Raw genomic sequence first — 23672 nt, forward strand, 5'->3', positions numbered from 1 at the left:
TACAGCCAGGCTGACTTCTGGGAATTGGGAGGATGGTATTATTACACTCCTAAATTGATACAGAAGATAATTTCTTTAAAATTAAACATTTTTATTTGATATTAAAACACACAAAGCTGTAAGAGTGGAATTAGTTATAACTCAGTTGAAGTGAGACTTCCAGTTGGAGACTGCCACCTGGATTTTCTAGACCAGGGAAGCAGAAGGTAATCTCCAAATATCACTCCTCCTGCTTGTTTTAGATGCTTATTTTAGGTAGAAGGAATCAGTCGTTGTAAGTGCCTAGCTCTCATCAGCGAGTGCAGAATGTAGCCTGGATGACTACAGACCACCTGAGTACCTAAAGCTGGATGAAATGACCTCACCTGAACTGGACCTAATGGGAACTTCACAGCAATTGAGACGTTCAGGATAAGACAGTCATACACACTCAGATTTATAGTTCCTTGTAAAACAAAGCCCATTTTCCAACACTTGCTGACATCTGGAGATGAAGATGTGAGTAGCACTTCTGGACATCACACCAGTTCGCTTTAGATGCATAGTCTGTGCTTGTAAACATTGTCTAAAGAACCCATGGATTTTCTTATGTTTGCTTGCAACATGGCAAGAACACTCGGAATTCAATGCATTGATTAGACACCATTTACATAAAACCAGGAAAAGAGATATCCGGTTGTAGAAAGAAAGTGAAAAGACCATTGCTTCTCTCTTGTAATAGATGTGTTCGCTGAATTAAAATACATGAATTATGTTTTCTCCTCAAAGTAACATAAATATGGACTGGCCCATAACAAATGTGAATAGAGCAGCAGTTGGTAACATCTTCTTTTCTTAGTGGTGATATAAAACATATATGCTACACAGAGTTCATGAAAATCCTGAGATCAAATCCAGCACCCAGATTATTTTTCAACCTGAGAGTCTTCATGCTGGAGCACAGTCGGGGATAGCAGAGATTCCTCATCCCTTCTTACTCGTGGTTTAGTTTTAATGCTGGAATTGTGTGTAGAAACATTTTTCTTCATATTCTGGTAAACCTGGAATTGGGAAGAAGAAATAGAAGGTACCTTCTGTTATTACTTATTGTACTTGGTAAACTGCTTTTCTCCCTGTGAAGCGGGCACTTGTGAGGTACAGCCCACCTCCTCTCGAGGGAGAATCACACTCATATCTGCCCGTTACTTCCCGCTGACTCCAAAGGGAGTCCAGACAACTGCCTAAGTGAGATGGATCTTATCCAGCCAAAAAGAGCTGGGTGGAGGAAGGGCACTGGACCGCAAAGGAGGAATTTTTTTCTAGGTACAGTGCTTTGAAGTTGCTCATCAGTTTGCCTCTACGCTCGGCAGCTTCTGCCAGGCTAACAGCCTGCAGAGGCTCAAGGCTGCAAAGGCAAGAGTCATTCATAGCTCCCCACATCCCAGAAGGTTAGCAAGGACACTGCACTGGGAAATAGTGTCTAGCCCAGAGTGGATACCCAGGTAGGAATCGGTAGTTTTGACAGGAGTTACTTATTCTCCCCGAGGAAGAGATCACAGTCTGTTAAGGATGGAATATGACTTCCTCAGATCCTATTTATTATTTTGAACTTTGAGAATTATATACGGCCCTCCGTCTGTGAGGACGTGGCAGCACATACCTACGGTGCCCCCCATGAGATCCCTGGCAGGTGGCCTGGGCGCAGCTCCCCTCCCATGGTATCAGCACCACCAAAGCCAACTGCACTGGCTCCTGCACAAGGGAAGCACAGTCCCATAGCACAGGATTTCAGCCTTCCAGAGTCCCAGTGCAGGCAGTGGGAGGAAAGAAATCCTCACCAGGGAGGTCAGGATTCCTTCTGACAGCGGAAAAAACTTTCCTGAACTCTTACATAGATCCCTGGGGACCCATAACACAATGGCACACTTGAATAGAAACCAGAAGACTATTTCTCAGTTCATATGGGGCTACAAAAAAAAAAACCCAAACCAAAACATTTTTCTTCTTTCTGTGTTTACTTACTGCTCCTTCTGCCTCAGCCAGCTGACAGGCAAGAGAGGAAACCAGCCAAGAAAAAGAGGGTCTTTTTCTGGAGTCAAGGGCCCAACAGGACTGCATCACGCGATAGCTGCAGGAGCAAAGAGGTGACACAGAAAACATGTTAGCTGTTGGAGTCTCTGTAAGTGACTACATGGAAGTGCAGAATTTGGATGGGAATCATGGGGCACCAGAGTGATTTTATAGAAAGAGGCCAAATTTAGCATGTTGCATCAGAGGAAAAGATACAGAAAGATGAGGATAAAGCGTGAAATGAAGAACATGGCTTTACTGGAGTCCTTAGCAAAATCTTCCTCGTAGGATTGGGGCCAGGATTTCACCCTGGCTGGCACATACTGGCATGCTAACCTTGTTTTCCAGCTTCCATGAAGAAAATGGTAGGAAGACAATTCCTGTCTGACTCTGGGGCTGAACCTGCTCCTTGTGGACCCTGTAGTCTTGAGGACAGTTTTCACAGTGAATCTTTTTGTGGAATTTGACATCACAAAAATCTTTCTGAAGTTTAAACACCACCTTAGAGATTTTATGGTTTCATCAGGGACCAGTGAAGTGCCTAGCTGCTGAAGTCCCTTGCAAACTTACCAGGTCAATATATTCCCTGGTATTTATAATCACCACAGCAATCTTTCTTGGGTGAATCTGTCAGATTCACCTGTACCTTTAACGCCATTACAGTCTCTACACAGAGAGGATGAAAATGGTACTGTGTCGTAGGAAGGCACTGAGTCCCTAGGCCATCTATGACAATGTCTGCCAGAAGAGCTCAGACAACCTGAAGCCCTTCCCTTTCCTCCGTACTCCAGGTCTCATAGCTCCCCACCACCTTCTCTTCTCTTGTCTTCCGGGGTCCTCCTCTAGGCAGAGTCTACCCAGGCACAGAGGCACAGGCTGAAAATCATGTGCTGAGAGCACAGGCATAGCTCCCGCCAACTCTTCCTTAGCAGGATTTTTCTCTAAGAGGATCCCTAGCCTCCAGGAACTGAATCAAACATGCTACAGTTCAATTTAAAAAAGAAAAAAAAAGTTTAGAAAAAAATCACCAAAGATTTAGCTAATATCCAAAATGAATATAGTATAACATAACTTTTGCAAAAAGAAAAAGAAGTCTGTGATCTTAGAATAAGAAGTTCCCTGGGAAAGGAAGGCACAATTAAATACAGATAATAAATTAGTCCTTTCAAACACACATAACCTTTAGTCTTGATCATTTCTGCCTTAGGACAAAACCTATATGATCAAGCAGCCATTTTCAGAGTTAGAGGAATATCTCACCTTTTGTGATTTTTTGAGCAAGGTACAGTATGCAATAAATAAAAGATCATACAAACAGTGACCTGGTAAATATAAATTTCCATGCTGTGCATCACTCAGGAAATACACTTACACATCTTTTGTAGCATAATATGGTTGGTCCATTTTAAATCCACTTTGTATTAATTTGTAGAAGTTTGTATCAACCTGAATACCAGGGTAGGGATTTACACCTGTGGAAAATATTGGAGAATACATGTTAATCCAGAAGTTGCCAAAACCAAGCAGTGCTCTTTTGTTGCGTTACAGAACATACCCAAAGAGAATATTTCCCATAGTAATATTCCATAAGACCAGACATCACTCTTCATTGTGTATGTCCTCTCGAATAAGCTTTCAGGAGCCATCCATTTAACTGGCAAACGAGCCTGTACAGACAGGGGGAAAGGAGGCCAGGTCATGCTGTGGCACAGGCTTTCTAGATGACTCACTGTAGTTCTTACTGCTTGAGTAGGATCAGTTCATGTTTGCTATGTGAAAAGCTGGGCTGCTTTTAGTAGCGCCTTCAAATTTCCCTTGTAGAGAGAAATAGGCACTTCTAAGGAGCTAATTAGTCTCATCCATTTTAGATGACTATTTAAGGAAGAGGTGAGCTCAGACCTGGAAGAGCCGCCTTCCCTTCTCTGAATTCCAGAGTGAGTAGCTCAGATGGAGATATCCACCTTGTACTTCTTCATATAGCTGGAGGATCTGATGTACCCACACATATGCTATTGTCCCTATACTATTATTGTCTGTAACAGAAGACAATTCCCAACACTTCCATCAATTGTTTCAGTGTGCTTTAGAAGGGACATGGGTACCATCTCATTTACAGTACCAGTTTGATTAGGTTAATTATAAACTAAGTATCTGCATTTTCTAAGGGAAGGAAAAAGTGAGATTTCTGCACTGTCTGTACAGATATCTATAAAGCTGACAAGGAATTTGAAAATGCAAAGCTTCACTTTCTTGGCTCCTTATCATTCTTACAATGGTATGAAAAATAGAGAGATTCAGGAACTTACATTGCCCCTGACGATGTAGTTGGAGTCATTCACTACATCTCTGGCAAGGCCAAAGTCACATATTTTCACCACTTTTCCATGGGTCACTAGTATATTCCGGGCAGCGAGGTCTCTGTGAATGCACTTAAAAGGAAAGGATGGGTTAATGCTCTGCAGCATTTGGTAGCAGAAGGAGATAATTGCCTTGTCTCAGACAGAGCTCTCTGAATTGGTGCCTCCTTCCACTCAGTTTGGAGAATGAGCAAGCTGGACAGTCCCTGGTTGCTTGTGGCAAAGGACAGAGCCAGAGCAGGCAGAAGTGTGCAGTGCAGCCCCTTCTTACTCAGGACCATGCCTAAAACTGCAATCTGGTCTTTGCTGTAAAGCCAGGGAAGGAGGTATAGTTCAAGGCTGCCACTATGTGGCTCTGTTCTTCAGTCTGCCTTTTATAGACTGACCTGTTTTTACCATCTTTTCTATCTAAACAATTTGCTACCCTTCACCATACCGATTTGGACTCAAGAAACTCCATTCCTTTGGCAACTTGATAGGAGAAGCAAAGAAGGTCTTCAAAAGTGAGCACATTAAAATCCTCTTCTTCATGCATCTGTCTGCTTGCATGCTTAATTTTATCTGTAAAAAATAACCAAAATTACGAGTTTTCCATGGGCATCCTCACTCTCTGATTAATTCCACTGACTGTTGTAAGGGTTTTCACATCCTTCTACCAAGAACAACATCACAAAGAGCATCCATCTTTTGCATCCTTTGCTCAGACACAAAATAAAGGAAAGAGTATTTTCATACTCAAATACTATGTACAGCATGACCAGAAAAATAAGCCTCTGGTATTAAGTGTTGTTGAATCCTTCTCCAGCAAAATTCCTGCCAGGAGGGAAATTATACATAAGATAGAAAGGGGCCTTCTGTGTCACTGAATCTGGTCTAGTTAGATCAATAATATAATAAATACAATAATAACAGAATTACTAGAGGTAAAAGCAACTAATCTGTTACCTTCCTCAGAATACAGCACAATCCCATTTGATCCAGATGTCACATTTATCTTTTGACTTTGTGTGATTACAAATTCATCCTCTCTGCATAGAGTTGTAGTCACACCACACTTCAGGTGAGTTCCCTTCCTGCAGCGGGTGACACATTTTCAAAGGTTACACACAGTGGATCACATAATCTTCTACACATAAACTGTTTGGCAGTGAAAAAGCACGATCAGTTATTGCTATTAAAAATCCAGGCACAGACATAAGTCTTCTCAAAACTGGAAAGAGAAACAAGAGATTGCTTGTCTTTTGCAGTCCAGTGTGAAGAACATCATAAGGAGAATCAAATTTCAGTTCCTCTGAAGGCATTGCTTATTAAAGTATGTGAAGGCACATTCTCAAGAATTCAAAAATTTCACCAGTTTACAGCACAGCTGAGAATGCAGCTTAAAAAGAGACTGTAACTTTATAAAGTATTAAACTGTTGCTGAATGCTTTACCTGGAATTTTGGTCCAAATGGATATTGTGGTAAAAGCTGAAGTTGTGCTGTTTAAAAATATCTGTCAGTGTCCAGTGAAACTTTTCTCTCTTGCTCCTTAAGTAGTTCAGAAGGTCACCATAGCAACAGTATTCAAATATCAAGTAGATTGGTCCTGAAATAGTTGGAAATGTAAACGCCTCCTGCTATCTATAGCACTCTCCCCATTAAAGCCCTAATGATGTCTCATCTTCTCCCAGGACTAATCTGTGTTACATGTCCCAAGCATCTTCCCTTCCCAGGTAGATAACCTGTACTGATGGGCAGGTAATGTTTACTGACTGTAATGTCCCTTTGGAAAGTCTGTGTAGCTGATTTTTCCCTGTGGTGCATCTCCCAAGGTGGATTGCAAATCCCTACAAAGGCACAAACATCCTTCCCCATACCTATGGCACTGGGGAGGACAGAACAGGCTATAAAGATGCAACATACTGTCTAAACCATACATGGTTCAAGCAGAAGATGATCCCTGCTAATTATCTTCATGGTGTGATTTGGTATCCTTTGACCTACATCCTTTTGTTTATCTGCACTACCTTCATGCTCTAGAAATATACTTTTTTTTTCCCATGAAGGCCACCTGAAACCCAAGTGTACTTGCTGAGAGGACCTATAGGAGGGAAAGATCTTGCAAGGGGATGTGTCTGAATGGAGCACTGGTCAGGCCACTTTCTCAAGAAAGTAAAAGTACCTCCAATTCCTGATCAGGCAGGCTCGGAGGAAGCCAGCAGAAGCAGACTGAACGGCCCAGCGAGAGCTCAGAGTGGTCACACATCACCCCTGCAAAGTTTTACACTGGCATCACAGCTTCTGGCTCAGAAAGACCGAATACGAATTTGTGGATGTTTCTGCCAGAAGGCCCCTCTCAAGCAAGGTAGGGCACACTGTGAAAAGCCTGTAAAGTCTCTCAGAGGATGGATGTGAAGTCTTGAGAGCCATGTAAATGCTTCTGAACATGGGACTTGGATAAGGTTGGAAGTGTCCCTGCCCTACCCTGCCAGACTGGGCAGGTCTCCCCTGCAGCTCTCCCACCTCTACCATCACACTTGCTGAGTTTTCCAGAAGGCAGTGGCAGCCTGTATAGTTTCAAATCAGCTAAAGCTACCAACAATGATCTATTTCTCTGCTTTCCTCTTATGCCTCAATGTCTTTGCACAACAGTATTGCTGTTGATGCAAACTGGGGAAACAAGAGTTAACTGTTATCTTTGGTCTTTCTGACTGAATAAATATCCTGTCAAGTTTTTCAGTGGCAGGTGTTACAGTTCACGATATGGGCAAACACTGGGTAAACGCTGCCCTTTCCCCAACGTGATCTGTTCTTTAGCCTCTCTCCACCCGCTCCTGTTCACTGCTGGACTGGCCAGAGAGGGAGTTCTTGGGACAGGAATATCCACGTACGTTGCCTCAACGATATCACAAGTCACACAATAATTAATTAGTGATAACATCTTGCCACTTTCATCTTAGGCCATCTTTGCTTAGTTCTTTCCATCTTTAGTTTATTTTTACATTCAGTCCTTTAAAAAGTTGTCTCTTTTTTCATTATTCACTTCTCTCCTCTTCTTTCTTTGGGTGTCCCCCCTACCCCTGCTCTTTTTCAGTTTCTTTTCTTTCCTGTCCAGCCTTCAGCCATTTTTTAGCCTTAACTTTGATTTCATTTCATCTTCATCTTATTTTGGGCTGGCGCAGAACAGCAAAATCAGTTGGGCAAAGAGAGGATTCAGGGGTGAAGAGGGGAACAGCAGCCTGAAGAACAGGTGATCAATTATGGCTTGGATATTTTTAATACTGCTTTCAGTAATCCATTTTTGATACTTCTTTTCTGTTCAGAAGTCCTCATTAGCCTGAACATTTTAATTGGTACCTTTCCATGAGTTACCTGACACAGTACAAGCTCCTAGTAGGTTCACAATATTTTCATGGCTTCCAACATGAGTCATCATTTTCAGCTCAGACATTAGAGCATCTTTTTCTGAAGCATCAGGTTTTTCTGTAGAAATAGCACAGATTTGAAATCTCCAGCAAAGAAATTAAAATATAAATGGTTGTGATGCTTTGTCACAAGCAAGTCTTCATTTCAAATTAATTGGACTAAAATTACATTTGGGAACATCCTAAAAATTTTTGTACAGTATAAAAAGATTTAGCCAAAGATGGAAAATACATGTGTGTGTTAGCATGTATCATTTGAATGCTTGGGAAAGCAGTCATAGATGTTAATATTTGTCACTCTTAGGGTGGCAAGGAATGACAGCAGTGTATTAAGGTGTTCACAAGCCCAGAAAAAATGGCAGTCAACCCTGTTGGAGAGAAATGCTAAGAGAAAAAAATGTCTCAACAGCCATATGGCACATGAGTTGTGATCCAATAGCTAAGAAGGCCATCCTGTGTTTCAGTAATAGCTTTAGGCTTGGCTTTCAGCAAGCATTTGGTCTTCATGATCTCAGTGAATTGGGGACGTGAACCAAAATGATCAAGATGAACCTCCATAAAGACAGCTGCAAAGGAGTGGACTGAGGAAGCATAAAGCTGACACACATGTGCATAAAGGAGATGAAGAGGTGGATGGCAGTGCTGGCAGGAAAGGACTGTGTGGGCACACAGGGGAGCAGGGTGCTGGTGCTGCTGCCGACGTGAAGCTCATGCCATTATCTGTCACCAGGGTTGTGGTACTTGGGACCCAGTGAGGCAGGGTCTCCTCCTCTGCTTGCTGCAGGGGAGGCTTGCTTCTGGACACTGCTTTTATCAGGGGTCAAGACAGTTTGGAGAGAGGCCAGAACAAAGCAACAAGGAGGATTAGAGGTTTAAGAAGCCTGACCCATAAGGAGGGATGGAAAGAAATTGCTTTGTGTCATCAAGAAGAAAAGACTGCAGGAAGATATGCTGAAAGTTTTGCAAAAAAGCTAGCTCAGACACAGGAGGCGAAGGGAGTGCAACAGCTAGACAGTACTACAAGAAAAAGGGACCTTACACCAAAATCCACAGAGTCACCAATGTGACCAGCAGGCTAATTTGCACTATGAATTTGCATTTGTCCTCTTTAGAGCAGAGCAGCTCCATCCTTCCCCACACAACGCAGATCTACAGTGTGCAGGACAAAATGCCACATGCTGCAGGAAGAAGGCACTTCAGCAATACCTTTCCAAACTGAAACAGGATTTTGAAAGCATTTTGAAAGGATTTTGAAACCAAGAATTTGTGAGGTGTAACTGTGACAAGTCTGTATATAAAGGGATTTCCAACACCGCTTCTACTTTGGAGCCTCTAGAATACATCACTGCTTGCGAAAGGCACCCGGAGTTTATTATACCTTTTAGCATTTTGACTGCGACCTGGACTGAATCTCCTGCATTGCTAATTCCATAAGCTGTCGCATTCACCACTTTCCCAAAAGCCCCAGAACCGAGGACCTGTCCTACAAGACACAATAAGCCAATATTATTTGCAGCTGCTACAGCACAGGCTACTGCTCCAGCATTGTGTGTTGCCTTGTGGACTGCTCACCAAATTCCAGATTTTCCCTGGGAAATTCCCATTTGAGATCATATTCAAATTCTCTGAAGTCGATATAGATGTACTCGTTATCCGATGGGCCTATCATCTGAATCATTTGCAACTGGCTTTCATACCTAAATTGCTTTGGAAGAAAAAAAGAAAGTGGAATAAGCCTTAGAGTAGAAGAAACAGCCTGGTAGGAACAAAAGAAGAAGGGGCAGGTATTTATGTTTGATTTTACCTTTTTGTATTTCTGAAAAATGAATACAAACAAAAAAGCGATCAATAGGAGGAAAAATCCAACAGAGACATAGAATGCAGCATTGTCCGGGGGGGAAGAAACAGCTCCTGCAACTTTAAGAGACACATATTACTACCCACTGAGTCAGAGCTTGTGTGTACAGCTAAAGGTGCAAGGAGAACCGACGGTGGCTTGGTCAGTTCTGCCAGTTTGCAATCCTCTCATGCCTGAGCCTTCTCTGCACAGGGAATGAGGTGGAGCCATGTGCAAAGCAAGGAGCTGGGCAGGAGGCATTAAGTACTGGGTAATTCTGACATCTATTTTTAATTCAAAAAAATCCTACTCCAATTAATAAACCTAAGTGCACGGAGGTGTTGGTGTGATCCATGGATTGGACATTGTGAACATAAAAGGAATAAACAATTCCTCTTCGCATCGTGTATCCCTTCTCTCTCTGTGCCTTCCCCAAGCAATGTACGTCAGATACCGAAGCACCAGTTATCAGCAGATGTACTGTAGACAACCTGCTCGGAGCATTGCTCTGCTGCTCAGCCAGGAATTCTCTTAACAAGTCAAGACCATACCATAAGGCGCTGGTGGGTAGGTGAGTGTTACAAGAAACCTACCTTCATATTCTGGTAGTTTCTAAGAGCATAAGTATTATGCTTAATTTCTATTGTAATTTCAACATAAATGCTCAAACTCTATCAGTGGTCACAGTTTCTGCCAGCTATAGTCAAAAGCAGCAGACAGCTTGTTCATCCATGACAAAGGAAATCTCTGCACCGCAAATATCTGGGTGCTTCAAAACACTTCCCAGGTGCCACAGCATGTTCCCTGTAACTGAAATATTTTGCCCTATGGAATGTATATGGTGTTACAAGTATAAAATGCATGGGCAAATAATCATATTGACTTTCTTGTTCAACAAGGAAAGAATCTCTCATGTCCTTGACAAGAAGAGAGACTGCACAGCAGTTCCCAGACCAGGGCTTAGCCTTTTGCCACCTGCCTACAGTAGTTTAAGAAGGTCTCTCCCCTGGTACTCGCTCTTGCTTCCCAAACAGGGACTGTCCCTTGAGTTGGTTTGCTGGCTCAGTCATGCTCTTGCTTGGGCATGCAATGACCTCCATGGGGTGAGGAGGGCTCCCACGGGCAGTGACCTCCAGGAGAGGAACAAGAGCCAACACCTGCCACCAGCTACCGAAGCGGCTTCAGCTCTTCCCAAAGCTGATGCCTCCAGGTTTCAGGTAGCGTCTACTAAGATGAAATGAAAGAGCAGACCCCAACATTGCCATGGCTCCATCCTGCACTTCCTATTTGTGTGAAATTTCTGTTCATTTTAATCAGGGAGGCCCCCACTTTGGGACCAGAGAAGAGAGACCTGCGTCTCCCATTCACCCACCATTTCCCACACTGTATACACAGAGCGCTTGTGTTTTATCTGCAATGCCACTGCACGGTCAACCATTTAGCCAGGTAAAACATACTGTAAGTTCTACCATGCCAGCTTTAATTGAAAAAACCTGTGCTAAAGCACTGGCTTATTGGTACCTGACAGATTAATGAAATTCTTTTCGCAGGTTGAACCAACAGAATTGTTCGCACAGCACTCAATGGAGAAGGTTGTTGCTGTCTCCTTTACATCTAAAGTACTGCTTGAAATCCATGACCCCAGGGATCTCCTCTCTGGCAAGAAGTTGTGAATCCCCTCAGTGATTTCTTCTGTACAGCTGAAAAAGAAAGCAGATCAGTTTTGATTTTTGGCTCACTGTGGCATTTTCTAAGGGAGAACGTGGGATATTGCAAAACATGTCTTAAGTCTGTTTTGGAAGGGAAGGAGGGATAGATGGGCTTGGTTTTTATTTGTCACTGTTAGAGTGAGGCTTCAGAGCAGTTGCCAGTCTCATTTTTTGGGGATGGACAGGGCGGGGTCAGTGGCGGGTGAACTGGGCTCCCTACCTCATACAGTGGGCTCACTCCCACCCTCCACCACTGCCCTGGCAGGGCACCTGCACACCCTGACCTCCAGGACCTCCACCAATTTCATAGCTGACATGATCCCCCTGTACCGCATCTATTCCCACTGGTTTCACCTTTACCCCAAACACTGGAAACACTGAGCAGCTCCAAATGAGTTGCTACTAAAACATAAATACAAAATGAACCCACAGTAAAAGTTCTAACTCCTTTCCCTGAAGGCATGTGATTTTAACCACAAAGTTTCTCTCACTCAAGATGGAGAGTATCCACCCTGTATTAATGACTTGTTTAAGACCTGATATGTAGAAAGAGGGAACGTTATACCCGAGGGAAAGGAAGACCACACAGAGACAATTTTGACTTTTAGCTTCTCCATCATTCATCAACTTACTGCCTAATTTACTGTCCACATAAATAAATGAGGAGATAAGTAAATAAATAAAATTTATTCAGCTCTACACATAGTACTACATGTGGAAGTTCCCAAGAAAAGAAACGTCACAGCGTTTTCTTTCCAGAAAGCTGTTTTAATGAGTATTTTAAACTCACTAGCTGAATGTTTTCTTTCCTCTTCCATTTCTGCACAAACAGATTGAGGTTCGGAGGCGTTTTCAGAAGTATGGATAAGAAAATGGTCTAGATAATTTTTTTATATCTAGTTAAAATACTTACAGCTTTATCCACAATCTTCCGAAAGACAATTTGACCCAGCACTCTACTGTACCGTGGGATTATTAGGTTTTTGGCACATCTAAAATAAAAACTGCAGAGTTCATCAAACAGCTCAAAGCTGTTTTAGCATCTCTTGAAATTTTAGGACCTGACTCATTGCCCTAAATAAATAGAGGAAATGGAAACACTCTCACTAACTTTACTGGAAACACTCTCACTGACTTTACCGGCTTTGGTTACAGGTCATTGTAACAGCTATATTAACCAAAGCTTAACCAATTAATCAAGCCCATATTAACCAATGCATTCCCTGAATGCCCTCTAAGTTTGACAGGCCAAGAAAGAAACTTAGATTGGACTTTGTAACTACCTAACTGTTGATATAAACCAAGTGGGGTTAATTTCAGTGTAAAGAGCCTGAGATACAGATCTTCATAGACTTCATTTGATGCCAATAAAAAAATTGAAAACTTTCCCTAGTTTTGGTGATCTGGTTCCCCTGGAGTGGGCCACCATGTCCCCTTGTACATACGATCGAGGGTACATTTTACACTTAGTTTCTTACAGGCCAGTCATTATTTAACCAAGGATAGCTCAGATATGGTCTCTGCAATGAATCAAAACGAGGGAAAATGGTTTACTTGGATAAGTTCAGTCTGGGACAGTTTCTCCAAACCCAGGATGAGGCAGGGTAACTGTCAGCGACACAGGAGATCTGCTTGAACAATAACTGCATCGTTACTTCAGGCTTTCCTGCAACAAGATAACACAAGACAATTTCTGTCAGCACTTCAGTGACCAAAACCTTTATGTGGCAATGCTACATCTGCTGAGACCAAGATCTGCTTCTGTGTTTTCAAAATAACCCACACACATGTCACTGTGAGAGCTGGGTGCAGCCCTCAGTCCTCCTCCTTCCTCCAGCCCTGCGCCTCTGTTCTGTGGGATAGCAGTGTGGGCAAGGCAAGGGGAGAAGCCACTTCTCTGTACGGGCACAGCCAGACCAAAACAGTGGCAGAGCTGAAATTAGAAGTCTTGACTTCTGCTTTTCTGACTCAGAGCAAGCAGTCAGCCCTAGGACTCCTCTGACACCCCAGTTCTCGGTGTCTGGCTCATACAAAATGTGCACAGAGAATCCCTGTAAAAATAATATATAATAAATAATGTTCCCTGACCTAGAGCAAGGGTGAGATGCTGCAGTCACATGGCAGAACTGAGATAACTGAGAGCAGTGGGCAAGACTCTGTGTGTGTGTGAATCATGGGCAGGGGTGTACGAGGCAGCGCAGCCCTAACATATGATATGTCACACACCAAAGGGTCTCCAGACTAACTGCATTAACTCATAAATGCCATTAGGGAAAAAATGACATAAACACACCATAGAAAGCTAACGCCTGATGAGTATAAGTGTTTCCTCTCACTGTGTATCTCATGTGGTGTCTACAGCAGTCACATATATTCTAGCTCTGTAGAGTTAGAATACAGTCACGGTATTTTACTGAGCTCCTAGGTTTTGTGGTTTTCTTAAGAAGTATTAATTTTCTCAGTATATGACTAATTTCTCATATTCTGTCCTCTCTGTTTATGGCAGACTAAAGGGAAGAGAAAAAAAATTAATAACTTCCTCCTCCTTCCTTTGTTCTCCATCCCTGACCAACACAAGAAACATGACCCACAAGCAGCCAGCATCTTTCTCTGACCCAGTGCCTGGATTTCACTAGCGCAGCACAGAGAATCACATTTTTGCCTCATGCTCCTCCATTTTAAACAATAAATCTATGTAAATGAAATGGGGAATATTAAGGGAAAAGCAACATATTATCTCCATTTACATCAGTGGCAAAATCCCAGACTTTGCCAAATCCTCACAGGGAGTGTTTCCTCACTTACTTCTCACGTACAGAGTGAATTTTTTTGTCACGACCGTATCATCATTTTCAGCATAAAATACATATATCCCAGACTGGTGCTGATGGTTGCAGAACTTTGACGAAATGCTGTGAAACAAAGAAAAGACAGGAAAAGGACAAAAGACCAACTTGAAAAATATTTTAAATGTAGTCAAGACTCATATATACATTTGAAACAATTCAACATCTTCTAATAAGGAACCCAGACTAAATTATTTTTCATTAGAGAATATAAACCCCAGAATGTAGCTGTTTTGATAAGAGGATATTTTTTTCCTGCAGTATTGATTTAGTTCTGCAAGTTTCCTCATAGTTCCTGGAATGCATCTGGGCTGTCAGGCTGTGATTTTGTTACCAGTCTATTGGAAGACGAGGTATATAACACATCCTGGCACAGATGCTAAGACCTGCAAAGTATCAAACTCTCTACTCTCCAAAGGATTTTGATGGGAGTTTCTAGCTGATATGATAAACAGTAATAGGAAATAACAATGACAGCTAGGATCATACGAGATAAATCTCTCCAAATGGAAAGGTCTGACAGAAACGCAGAAATGAGATCATCATCAGAAGTTCATTATTGATGACACAAAACACCAGCCATCAAGCTAATTCTGCAGGAGGAAGGACAACCTTCTACTAACCCCTATGGCGATGGCAGCAAACCAAGACCCAAACCATGCAGGAAATGACTTGTGACAATGGAAATGGTGAGGGAGGGCTCTAAGAAGTCCCTGGGCAGAAGATAACAATGGAGAACTGCAGAGACTTAAAGATTCCTGCACTAGTGACCTGTTGAATCACTGGTTTATGGGATATGGGATGAGGCAGGGAGAAGGGAATGTATCAACTTACAGAGATGGCATCCTATTTCTGTCCTTTTGACTAGGTTATTGTTGTCAGGACAATTGTCATATTTAAATGGCAGCCATTGCAACTCACCAACATTAGAAGAGCTCTTAAGAAAATCTCTTCTTAGGTTTAGTTGCTGGCATTTTGGGGGCAGATGTTTTAGCGGACTGCTCAAGGAAAACTGGGTAGGAGGCTCCCAACTCAACTTTAGTAGTAAAGGCAAGCAGGCGTATCAGGGAGTTTGAAGCAGACAGAAAGATGACAGCATATACTGGTAATTTGCAAAGTAAGAAAAAGCACTAATGAACTTGGAAATCTAGATAATTAAACCCAGGGTGTTTCTCATTAAGCAAGATACGTGCAAATGAACTAAGACACCAAGCATCACCTTGCAATTCTAAAGCAAGAAAACTCACATTGAAGCCACTGGAAATTTTGCCTTCTGACTAAAGCAACACCTCCATATAGTTATTGACTTTTGAACGTCTTCATCTGAAATGGCCTTAAAGATGTCCCTGAACTCAGGGACTTTTTAAAATCAGACCCCTTTTAAGCTGCCTCAAAATGGATACTGAAAGCAGGAGAAATCACAAATCATTTGCTGTTTTTCAAATCCTAGGTCTGAAGGATTAAATCCTAGTGAAATAATGAGAAAATAATTAAAAAAGAGTGTCTTTGATACCTGCAAATATAAGGGGATGTGAGATAAATACTATAAATTTAACAGAGGTCATTCTGTGTATGAAAACTCATTTGCTCTTAGGAGGGAAGTGAAAATCAGCAATGTGCTGAAACAGAGAGACAACAAAAGCAAATGGAAAATGGAAGTTCTGAATGAATCTCTGAAAACACGTAAGGGCACTGACAGGAGATGAATCCTTGAGACTTGAAATTAAAAGCTAAAGAAGGGGACAGAGTTAATTAATAAAATTTAATATGATCTGTAATCAGGAGGAACAATTTGATAAGGAAATGGCAGAAACAAAAAAAAAGAGAAAAACAGGAAATGAAAAAGGATATGAAAGGAATAAAGTAGAAGTGTTGGGAGACAGGCTTACACAGAAGTCAACTAAAATATGCAAAGTTAGAGTCACAATACGTTAAGGTATGTGATGACCTTTTTTGTTTTGTTTCGAGAAACTTTCTGCTTTATAATCACATTGAAATCTGCAGTGCTATAGCTTGTAGGCAAAATCTCCTGACCTCCCTACCCCTTGCTGCTTCTGGAGACTTCAAACTGAATGAAATATCTACCCCTACTATTTTTCCTCAGGTGAGATGTGTCTATCCAACGCACGTATTCAACCAAAACTGGATAGCTGTGGGGGATGTTTGTACAGAAGAACGTACTTGTCAGATGAAATAATCACCAAATTAATGTATTTTTCCCTCAGTTATATTATTCCATAAAATAAATAGAATCATATGTAAATGCAAAGTATAGCTACGTAAAATGAATTTTTTTTTTTTTAAAAGTATTTACTCAACAGCATAGTCATATGAATGGCTGAGTTGTCTGTTTGAAGCAGCCTTCAGACCACGCTCCGGCGATGCTTGGGGTGGTGAGGCGTGGCCGTGGCCGTGGCCGTGGCCGGCGCAGGGCTGGCTGCGGCTGAGCCAGCCCGGGATGCGCTGCTCCAGGGACACAGGTTGGACTTTCCCCTGCCCGGCAGGTGGTGGTCAGCACTCAGCAACCACCACTTCTGACTGCAAAGGCTATCTGAAGTGACTCATAAATCCCAGGCCACCAGCAGCTGCACCTTACTGATTAATGAGGATTACCTAAGCTATTTCAAGAGTTCTCAAAATTGTTATTGTTGGCCCAGTCTGTAGCACCTTCTTCTTATCTGGATTGAATTTACACCAGCTGTCAATCATCCAAGCAAAACTGACTCCTGCTCTTACAAGCAGTGAGAAGAGGTCCATACCAGCTGCAAAGCAAATCAACTCGGCATTATCAGCTGGAGGGAGGTACCTATTGGACAAGGATGAGCAAATGCTCATGGTCATCCCCTGAGACCTCATTTCCAAAATCAGTCTTGACCACAAAGAACAGATCTGCCTAGCCCATGTCAGGCATTGCAGATTAGTCACCAACACCCACCCAACGCTATCAAAATTTGCTGACAGCCCTCACTTTATCAGCAGGGACAGAGTTCCTGTGGCCATTGCCAGGAGATGACAATTTACTAATCTGAACTGAGCTGTCTCTGAAGCTCGTGAGGGTCTGACTCCAATACATCATCTCAGGCAGATGAAAAGGCCAGTTTGTTGCAAAGATGACTTGACATGCTAGCGGATAAAATTGAGTGTACCAAAATACTAAGGAAAGAAATAATAAAAAGTGTAATCAAGGCTGTGACACAGTTTTATGCAGATGCTAAGAGAGGTTTTAAGAATACGAGAAGAAATCAGTGCAGCCGCATTAACTCCTGCCTAGGTCCTGATTGGCTTTAAAGCTAAAACTTTAAAAAGCAGCTTGGCCTTATTTTCATTGAGGTGAATAAGAGCTGCTACCTTGAAAACCATGGGACTACTCTGAAAGAAATGCTGAAGGAAATTAGATAATGTTATCAAGAAATTAGAAAGCCTAGGGAATGGAGAAAACATTAGCCTTAAACAGGATTCATGCCAGAACTTCATTGTAGGAAATAACAGAAAAGGTAGATAACTAACAGGTTTATTCAAAACATGTTTTGCAGCAGTGGAAGAATACATGACCTGGCTAATGAGCAGAACGGTATGTTTCTGTGGTGCAGGCAAAGCTAAACAGATCTAACAGCGGCCTGGGAAACTACGGGGCCCTGGACTTGATTTGAGCGGTTTGAAAGACACTGGGAACATCATCAAGAACAGGATGACAAAAGGGGAACATGTAGAACTTATGATCCAGTATGAAAACTGCAACAGATCTGTAACTGAGAAATTATGTCAGAGAGAAAAGGAATGGCAAAATGCATATAAACTAAAGGGTTGCTAGATGCATAACTTGTCAAAGGGTTTATCATAATGTGGAGAATAAAGTGATTCTAGAAGTTACCTGCATGAACTGCTGCTGAAAGCCAAAATAATGTTTGAGTGCCTTTTGTTAACATGGCTTCATTATGTGGCCCATCCACATTTTAAAAACACAAAGAGAATACAAAACATGGACAGTAAGCAGTCCAAATGAGATATAAAGAGGAAACATTATATCAAATTATTCCAAAATGTTCAAGTACCTGCGTCCATCCATACTGTAACTTTGTTTACATGGAAATGTTTTTTGGGAAAATAGCCACATACATTTAACTGGTGGATATGCTGTAAAGTTAACTTCGAAGCAAAACTCTTCTTCACCAATTTCAAAGTCTTCTTTAGAGTCAGTTATATTTATAAACCCCTTTTCTGACAAAAAAAGAAAAAAAGAAAAAGAAAATATTGATATTGTATTACAAAGGCTGGCCTGCTTAATGAAGGAATTTTGACATCTGTATGTTTTTCATTTTGGTTATCACAAGCGAAAAAAAGCACCATGTTACATCACAAAAGGCATCCTGTTAATCAAAATAAGATAATGCTTTGAAATAGTATTGAAATGATGTCACTGTGTTCAGCTGCAGACAAATGATCTGAGCCTGCTGAAGTTGCATATTTGATCAGCCCAGAGCCCTTCCAAACTGGTCTGACATTTCTCCCCCATCTGCCCTACAGAGCCACGGGACCAACAATGCCATTATTTATTTGGTTTGGTTTAGGTATGTGTTCTAGGTATTAACAGCTGCATCTCCTGGCTTTCCTCTAACAGGGAACAAAAGCAGGTGGCACCACCCGCATAATCAGATGTTGATAGTAGTTTTTTCTCATTCCCTGAAATGAGGTGAAGATTTTGCAAATGACTTTTGGAGCTGCTCCTTTATTTCTCCATCTAAATAAGATATATTTGATGCAAGACAACAGCAACAGGAAAAAGTGTTTTGAAGATGTGTGTGAACCATGAGCTGCTGGTACTTGCCCTGCTAGAGGGGGATTAGTTTCACCTAATGGAGCTGTCTGAAGTTCAGTGACCCACCTAAGCTATTTGTTTGGACCTCTGATAAACTCAGTGGAATGAGACAGGCATATCCAGATGTATCCCATCCTAAAACAGAAGATAACAAAGATGTACTGAACTGCTTCTGGAAATATCCATTTCTTGGCACTGATTGCTGAAGGAACCAAAGTCATTGATGGGGCTAGATGTCTCATAAAGTGAAATGAATCCCACCCAAGGAGACCAAACAGCAGACATGTGGTAAGAGGCTCTCCTAAAGGCATCAGTGGGGCTAGGATCAGCTCTGTAAAAATCACAGAATCGTATACACTGGAAAAGATGTCTGGAGATGTGTAGTCCATCCTCTGCTCAGAGCAGGTCCAACTAGATGAGGTTGCTCAGAGCCATGTCCGGTTGAGTTCAGGTATCTCCAAGGAAGTAGACTCCACAACCTCTGAGAAACTTGTGCCTCTGCTTAATTAGCCATATGGTGAAAAACTGCACTGTAGAAATATTGCTGGACTGGGTTTTTCCTTTTGAGTGTCTTTCTTCTGGTTGTAACCCTATATTCTGCTTGGCATGTTTTATCTCTGTCTAGCTTACTGGTTTAAAAAATGCTATCTGGAAACTCCCGTATAAACCACACAAATTTCAGTATTTTAAAACAAGAAGCAGTTCCTTTAATGACTGTTCTCCTACTTTTTCATATTAAAGGCTTATTGGTTTTATAAATTGGACCTTCATCTTTTGAATGATCTTTTGGACCTCATCCTTCCAGGAAGAAGGTAATCTCTGTGTGTACTGTTAACAACATAATCAACCAAGAGTAAAGGCTTTCTCCAGAGTGCACACAAGGACCTTGGAGCAGGGTATGCCATTTCTCTGGAAAACAACACAGAAAACGTATTTTCTTTCTTGCAGGAGAAAGAAAATAGCACATCATTGCTTGGCTTATAATTTTTGGGCAGGTTTAAGTGCATTTCTGCCAGAGAAACAGTGAACATGATTATTCAGTAATGACAGAGAGGTGAGATGAAATTCTTGAGAATGGAATCAAAGCTTTCAAGTCTCTGTATTTATCGTATTTGTTTATTTGTTGCTTTAAACTTAACGCGTTGCAAAATAGCATCAAAATTGTGTAATGTTAAAAATTCTTTATTCAGCACTGGTAGAAATTGAGCATAAGAACTGCAGAAACAAAAAGCCTTGCAGCTGCAGTTGTTGGCATGATCTCTGTTGTGCTTTAAAGTGGCCCAACCACCCTGCCTGACCTGACCAGCTACACAAAATGGGATAAGTTGGTGAAGTGTCAGTTAGCAAACAGCAAACCAGAGCTGTCTGGCTGCAAGACGTTATTAGAGATTAGAAGACCACCCATCAATGTAGTTACGCTAGCCAGGCTCCCCAGGCAATGCAGTATGTGCCAACCAAATCTGTTTTCTCTTGGTTATGTTGCATCACAACCATTCCCAGTGTAGCTATGGGTGCTGACTCACGCAGAGTGATGGTTTAAAGGTAGGACACTGATCATTTCAGAAACTGCTACCTTATGACAGGGACAACTGAGTGAAGTCTGTATCTGTATCACTGCCGAAACTGAACCTGGGATGCTAGCACAAATTCACACCAACAATGGTTGTCATTAACACATTAGGCTGAAGGCTGGGGTGGATCAGAAGCACAGGATGTCCCTGTATAACCTTGGAGAGAGAAGCATCGCTGTTAGCTAGCTATGACAACATCCCCCCACTTTAATCCACCATGTAAGTAAACAAACAGATTTCTTCATCAGCAAAGCCAATGAGCCCTCAGAAGCTTTGTTGGCATAAGGGGTATTAAGGAGGGTACAGATAATCATTGTAGCTTGGTGTACCCCAGTTAAAAAATACCCCACTGTGCCTTCCAGGGACAGTGACTCAAATATCCCTTGTTAGTGTGACACATACTCCTACCTGATAGCTTATGGATCCAAGAAGCCACTATTTCTGAACTGGGCACCAGTGCTGAGAAAGAAGAGGATCTTGCCCTACCTCTACACTGCCTTCTCACCCCTACCTTCCTGTTTACTAAGAAGATGTGTGTAGAAAAAATGCCCAGGTATCGTACTCGGTTATTGTAAATGACGACAGAATTTCCTGCTCAGTGGTAGGCAGAAGCTGAAAAGAGGATATTGCACTTGGAAAGTAATTTCTGAAGAGACTGGGGTAAGTATTCTCACATTCCTAGACCAGGTGTTGTAAACTCTGAGAGCAACTACATCTAAGGTCAAATGCATGGTGAGTGCTTCAGAGCACCTTGTTATCAGGGCTACAGACTCCAGCTCCAGGCACACGACTCAGAAAACTACTTCCAGCACCTACTCCATCAGCATGGTCCTAACTACAGCTTTTCTTTTTATTTCCAGACTTAGGACTATTTGTATATTATTTCCATCTGAGAAACAAAGTTTGCAGTTGAGGTTGTCCTGGACTAACTTCAACAATGCTGGCTTTTAAATCAACAAGTTGCTTAAATAGAATGTGGTTTCCTTTGCTATGCTTTCACTTTTTTAAATTTTCAGGCTTTGTGTAGCTTGGTGTTAGGAGGATGGCTCCCTTCAGTGCCTGGAAAGCAGGAGACACACAGAACAAACAATAATGCTGGAGTAGTTGTCCCTCTAGTTTCAGGTTTTCCTTCAGATCCATCACAGCTGCAGCAGCACTTCTGCATGGCAGTTTGCCAGCTCTGTCAGCACTCGCTATTCATCATCTCTCTGGGCTTACGTTCTCCGTTAACACAGAAGTTTTCATTTCTTTTCTGCTACCAGTTCCACAGCTTTCGGAGTTAAATTCTTCCCCAGATTTACTTTCCCATGAAAAACTTGGCAAACTCAAATGGCCACATGTCAGTCACCCCCCCACCATAAGAGGAAACGGTCATTTCTTGTTTGTTTTTGAGTGGGAGAGCTCACCACCAAGAACCTTCCAAATGTTCGATTCCTTCCTGGTGGACCCAGGTCAGGCCTGGTACAGATTTTCTATCAACTGCTTTTTTCTGCATAACAGCAACAAGCTCCTGAAGGGACCATGCAAAACAGCAGAGCAGAGGCCACAAGAACTTCTGCCTTACCTCCCCACCTCTGAAGGTGAAGCAAAGGTGGGGTGTAGGTGCTGTACATAAGTGGAGGGAGATGGAGTGGGAGCAAGTGGTGAGGAGGCTGAGACATGGCTGCAGCTTTTCAAAACCCATGCTGGAGTCATAGCAGGACATTTCTGTCTCACGTTAGTTGAAACCAGTCACTGATTATTCCAGACTCTGGCCAAACTAATACATGGAGCACTAATAGCTGGACATGCAGCACAGGTCATGCATTTTATATTCTCAGGCAGCTCCAGAACAGTGTTTTCTGCAGTGCTTTACCTCTAGTTGTTTGTGCCTGCTCTGCAGCTGCCTACATCTGAGTTGATGGCACAGAGAAGGGCTACATAACTACACTACTCCCCCCTGCCCAGGAAGCCCAAGGTATAGCCCCCTGAGCAGGGCTTTTAAAAGCACTGTCTTTTAATAGGAATTATTTGAAAAGCAATGTCAAGAAAAGGTTGATTATCTTCAGGTACCGGAATGACTCAGGTTCAGATTAATCTCTTGGCTTTCCTGGACTGCCAGTAAGTGCAAACAGAATTTTTCCTTGGAAAAGGAACTACAAAACATACACTGTATACCTGCAAGCAAAGAACTGCCGCATGGAAAACAAAGCAAAACAACCAACGAAGGGACAAAATTAACACAGGGGGTTGGAATTACCTAAAACTGTAACCAAAGCAGTTTGGTTCAGATGAACTGTAGAAGAACAGGTATAATGTCCACTATCACTTCTTCGTGCCGCTGAAGCAAACGCATACTGGATCCGAATTGCCGACTGATCTGTTTGATATTCTAATCCTTCAAACTGGCGATCCTAGTTTTCAACAGAGATTCCCATTTAATCAGTTGATAGTGCCCAATATTACCTATTTTAAAATATGCCCTGTCTTACCTGCTCAATTTCTTTGTTTTCAAAAGATAATTTTATTCTGAATTTATAATTACGGTAAACAGCTCTGCATCTGATCAGCAATGGTTCCCCGACTTTAAGAAGTAATTCAGGTAAAGGTGCTGCTTGTCTTTCATTTAAATCTACAAAATCAAAACATTGTCACTGAAACAACATCTGTCACTTTGCCTGGAAAAGTGCTTATTTAGATCAACATTTTTTTTCTATGCTCTATAGACATCCATTATTGTATTGTAATGATAAAGAGAATTTTGGAAAATTACTCATTAATCATGAAATCAGTAAATTTGATGGATTTAGATGTCTCAAATCAAATTTTTTCATAATTTACACGATATCTATAGGGCACAGTTCAGCACAGAGTTTAGCTCAGGTCAGGTTTATTTAAAAAAACAAAGAAACCTGAATTTATATATTTATTTATAATTATTTATAAATTTATATATTTAAGAACACTTTGAAGAGCATTTCACTGCAACACAGTCCTAAAAGCATGCAGAAAAAGAGAACAGAAGTTTAGAAAATGTAGAAGGGCAAGACATTTTTTACAGAGACCACAAATAGCTACTAGAATTTAGGGTTTAAACGTGAGA

The 23672-nt window shown here is 41.8% G+C and overlaps 1 protein-coding gene across 1 annotated transcript in view; it reads right to left on the bottom strand.

Annotated features, from left to right (window-relative positions):
- Positions 1-905: 905 nt before the first annotated feature.
- FLT3 (fms related receptor tyrosine kinase 3) overlaps positions 906-23672 on the bottom strand; it is a 32202-nt gene continuing 9435 nt past the window's right edge. The window contains exons 7-24 of the mRNA XM_059825857.1: positions 23062-23201; positions 22830-22983; positions 18256-18421; positions 14163-14269; positions 12912-13023; positions 11170-11348; positions 9616-9728; positions 9384-9516; positions 9190-9294; positions 7759-7869; positions 5839-5992; positions 5352-5479; positions 4843-4967; positions 4356-4478; positions 3605-3716; positions 3422-3521; positions 2002-2107; positions 906-1040 (exon numbers count right to left, since the gene is read on the bottom strand). Coding sequence (XP_059681840.1) covers positions 906-1040; positions 2002-2107; positions 3422-3521; positions 3605-3716; positions 4356-4478; positions 4843-4967; positions 5352-5479; positions 5839-5992; positions 7759-7869; positions 9190-9294; positions 9384-9516; positions 9616-9728; positions 11170-11348; positions 12912-13023; positions 14163-14269; positions 18256-18421; positions 22830-22983; positions 23062-23201 — 2303 coding nt within the window. The remainder of the gene's footprint in view (positions 1041-2001; positions 2108-3421; positions 3522-3604; positions 3717-4355; positions 4479-4842; positions 4968-5351; positions 5480-5838; positions 5993-7758; positions 7870-9189; positions 9295-9383; positions 9517-9615; positions 9729-11169; positions 11349-12911; positions 13024-14162; positions 14270-18255; positions 18422-22829; positions 22984-23061; positions 23202-23672) is intronic.

This window comes from Gavia stellata, chromosome 1 (genome assembly GCF_030936135.1).
Source record: "Gavia stellata isolate bGavSte3 chromosome 1, bGavSte3.hap2, whole genome shotgun sequence".
In the NCBI taxonomy this organism is placed as follows: Eukaryota; Metazoa; Chordata; class Aves; order Gaviiformes; family Gaviidae; genus Gavia; species Gavia stellata.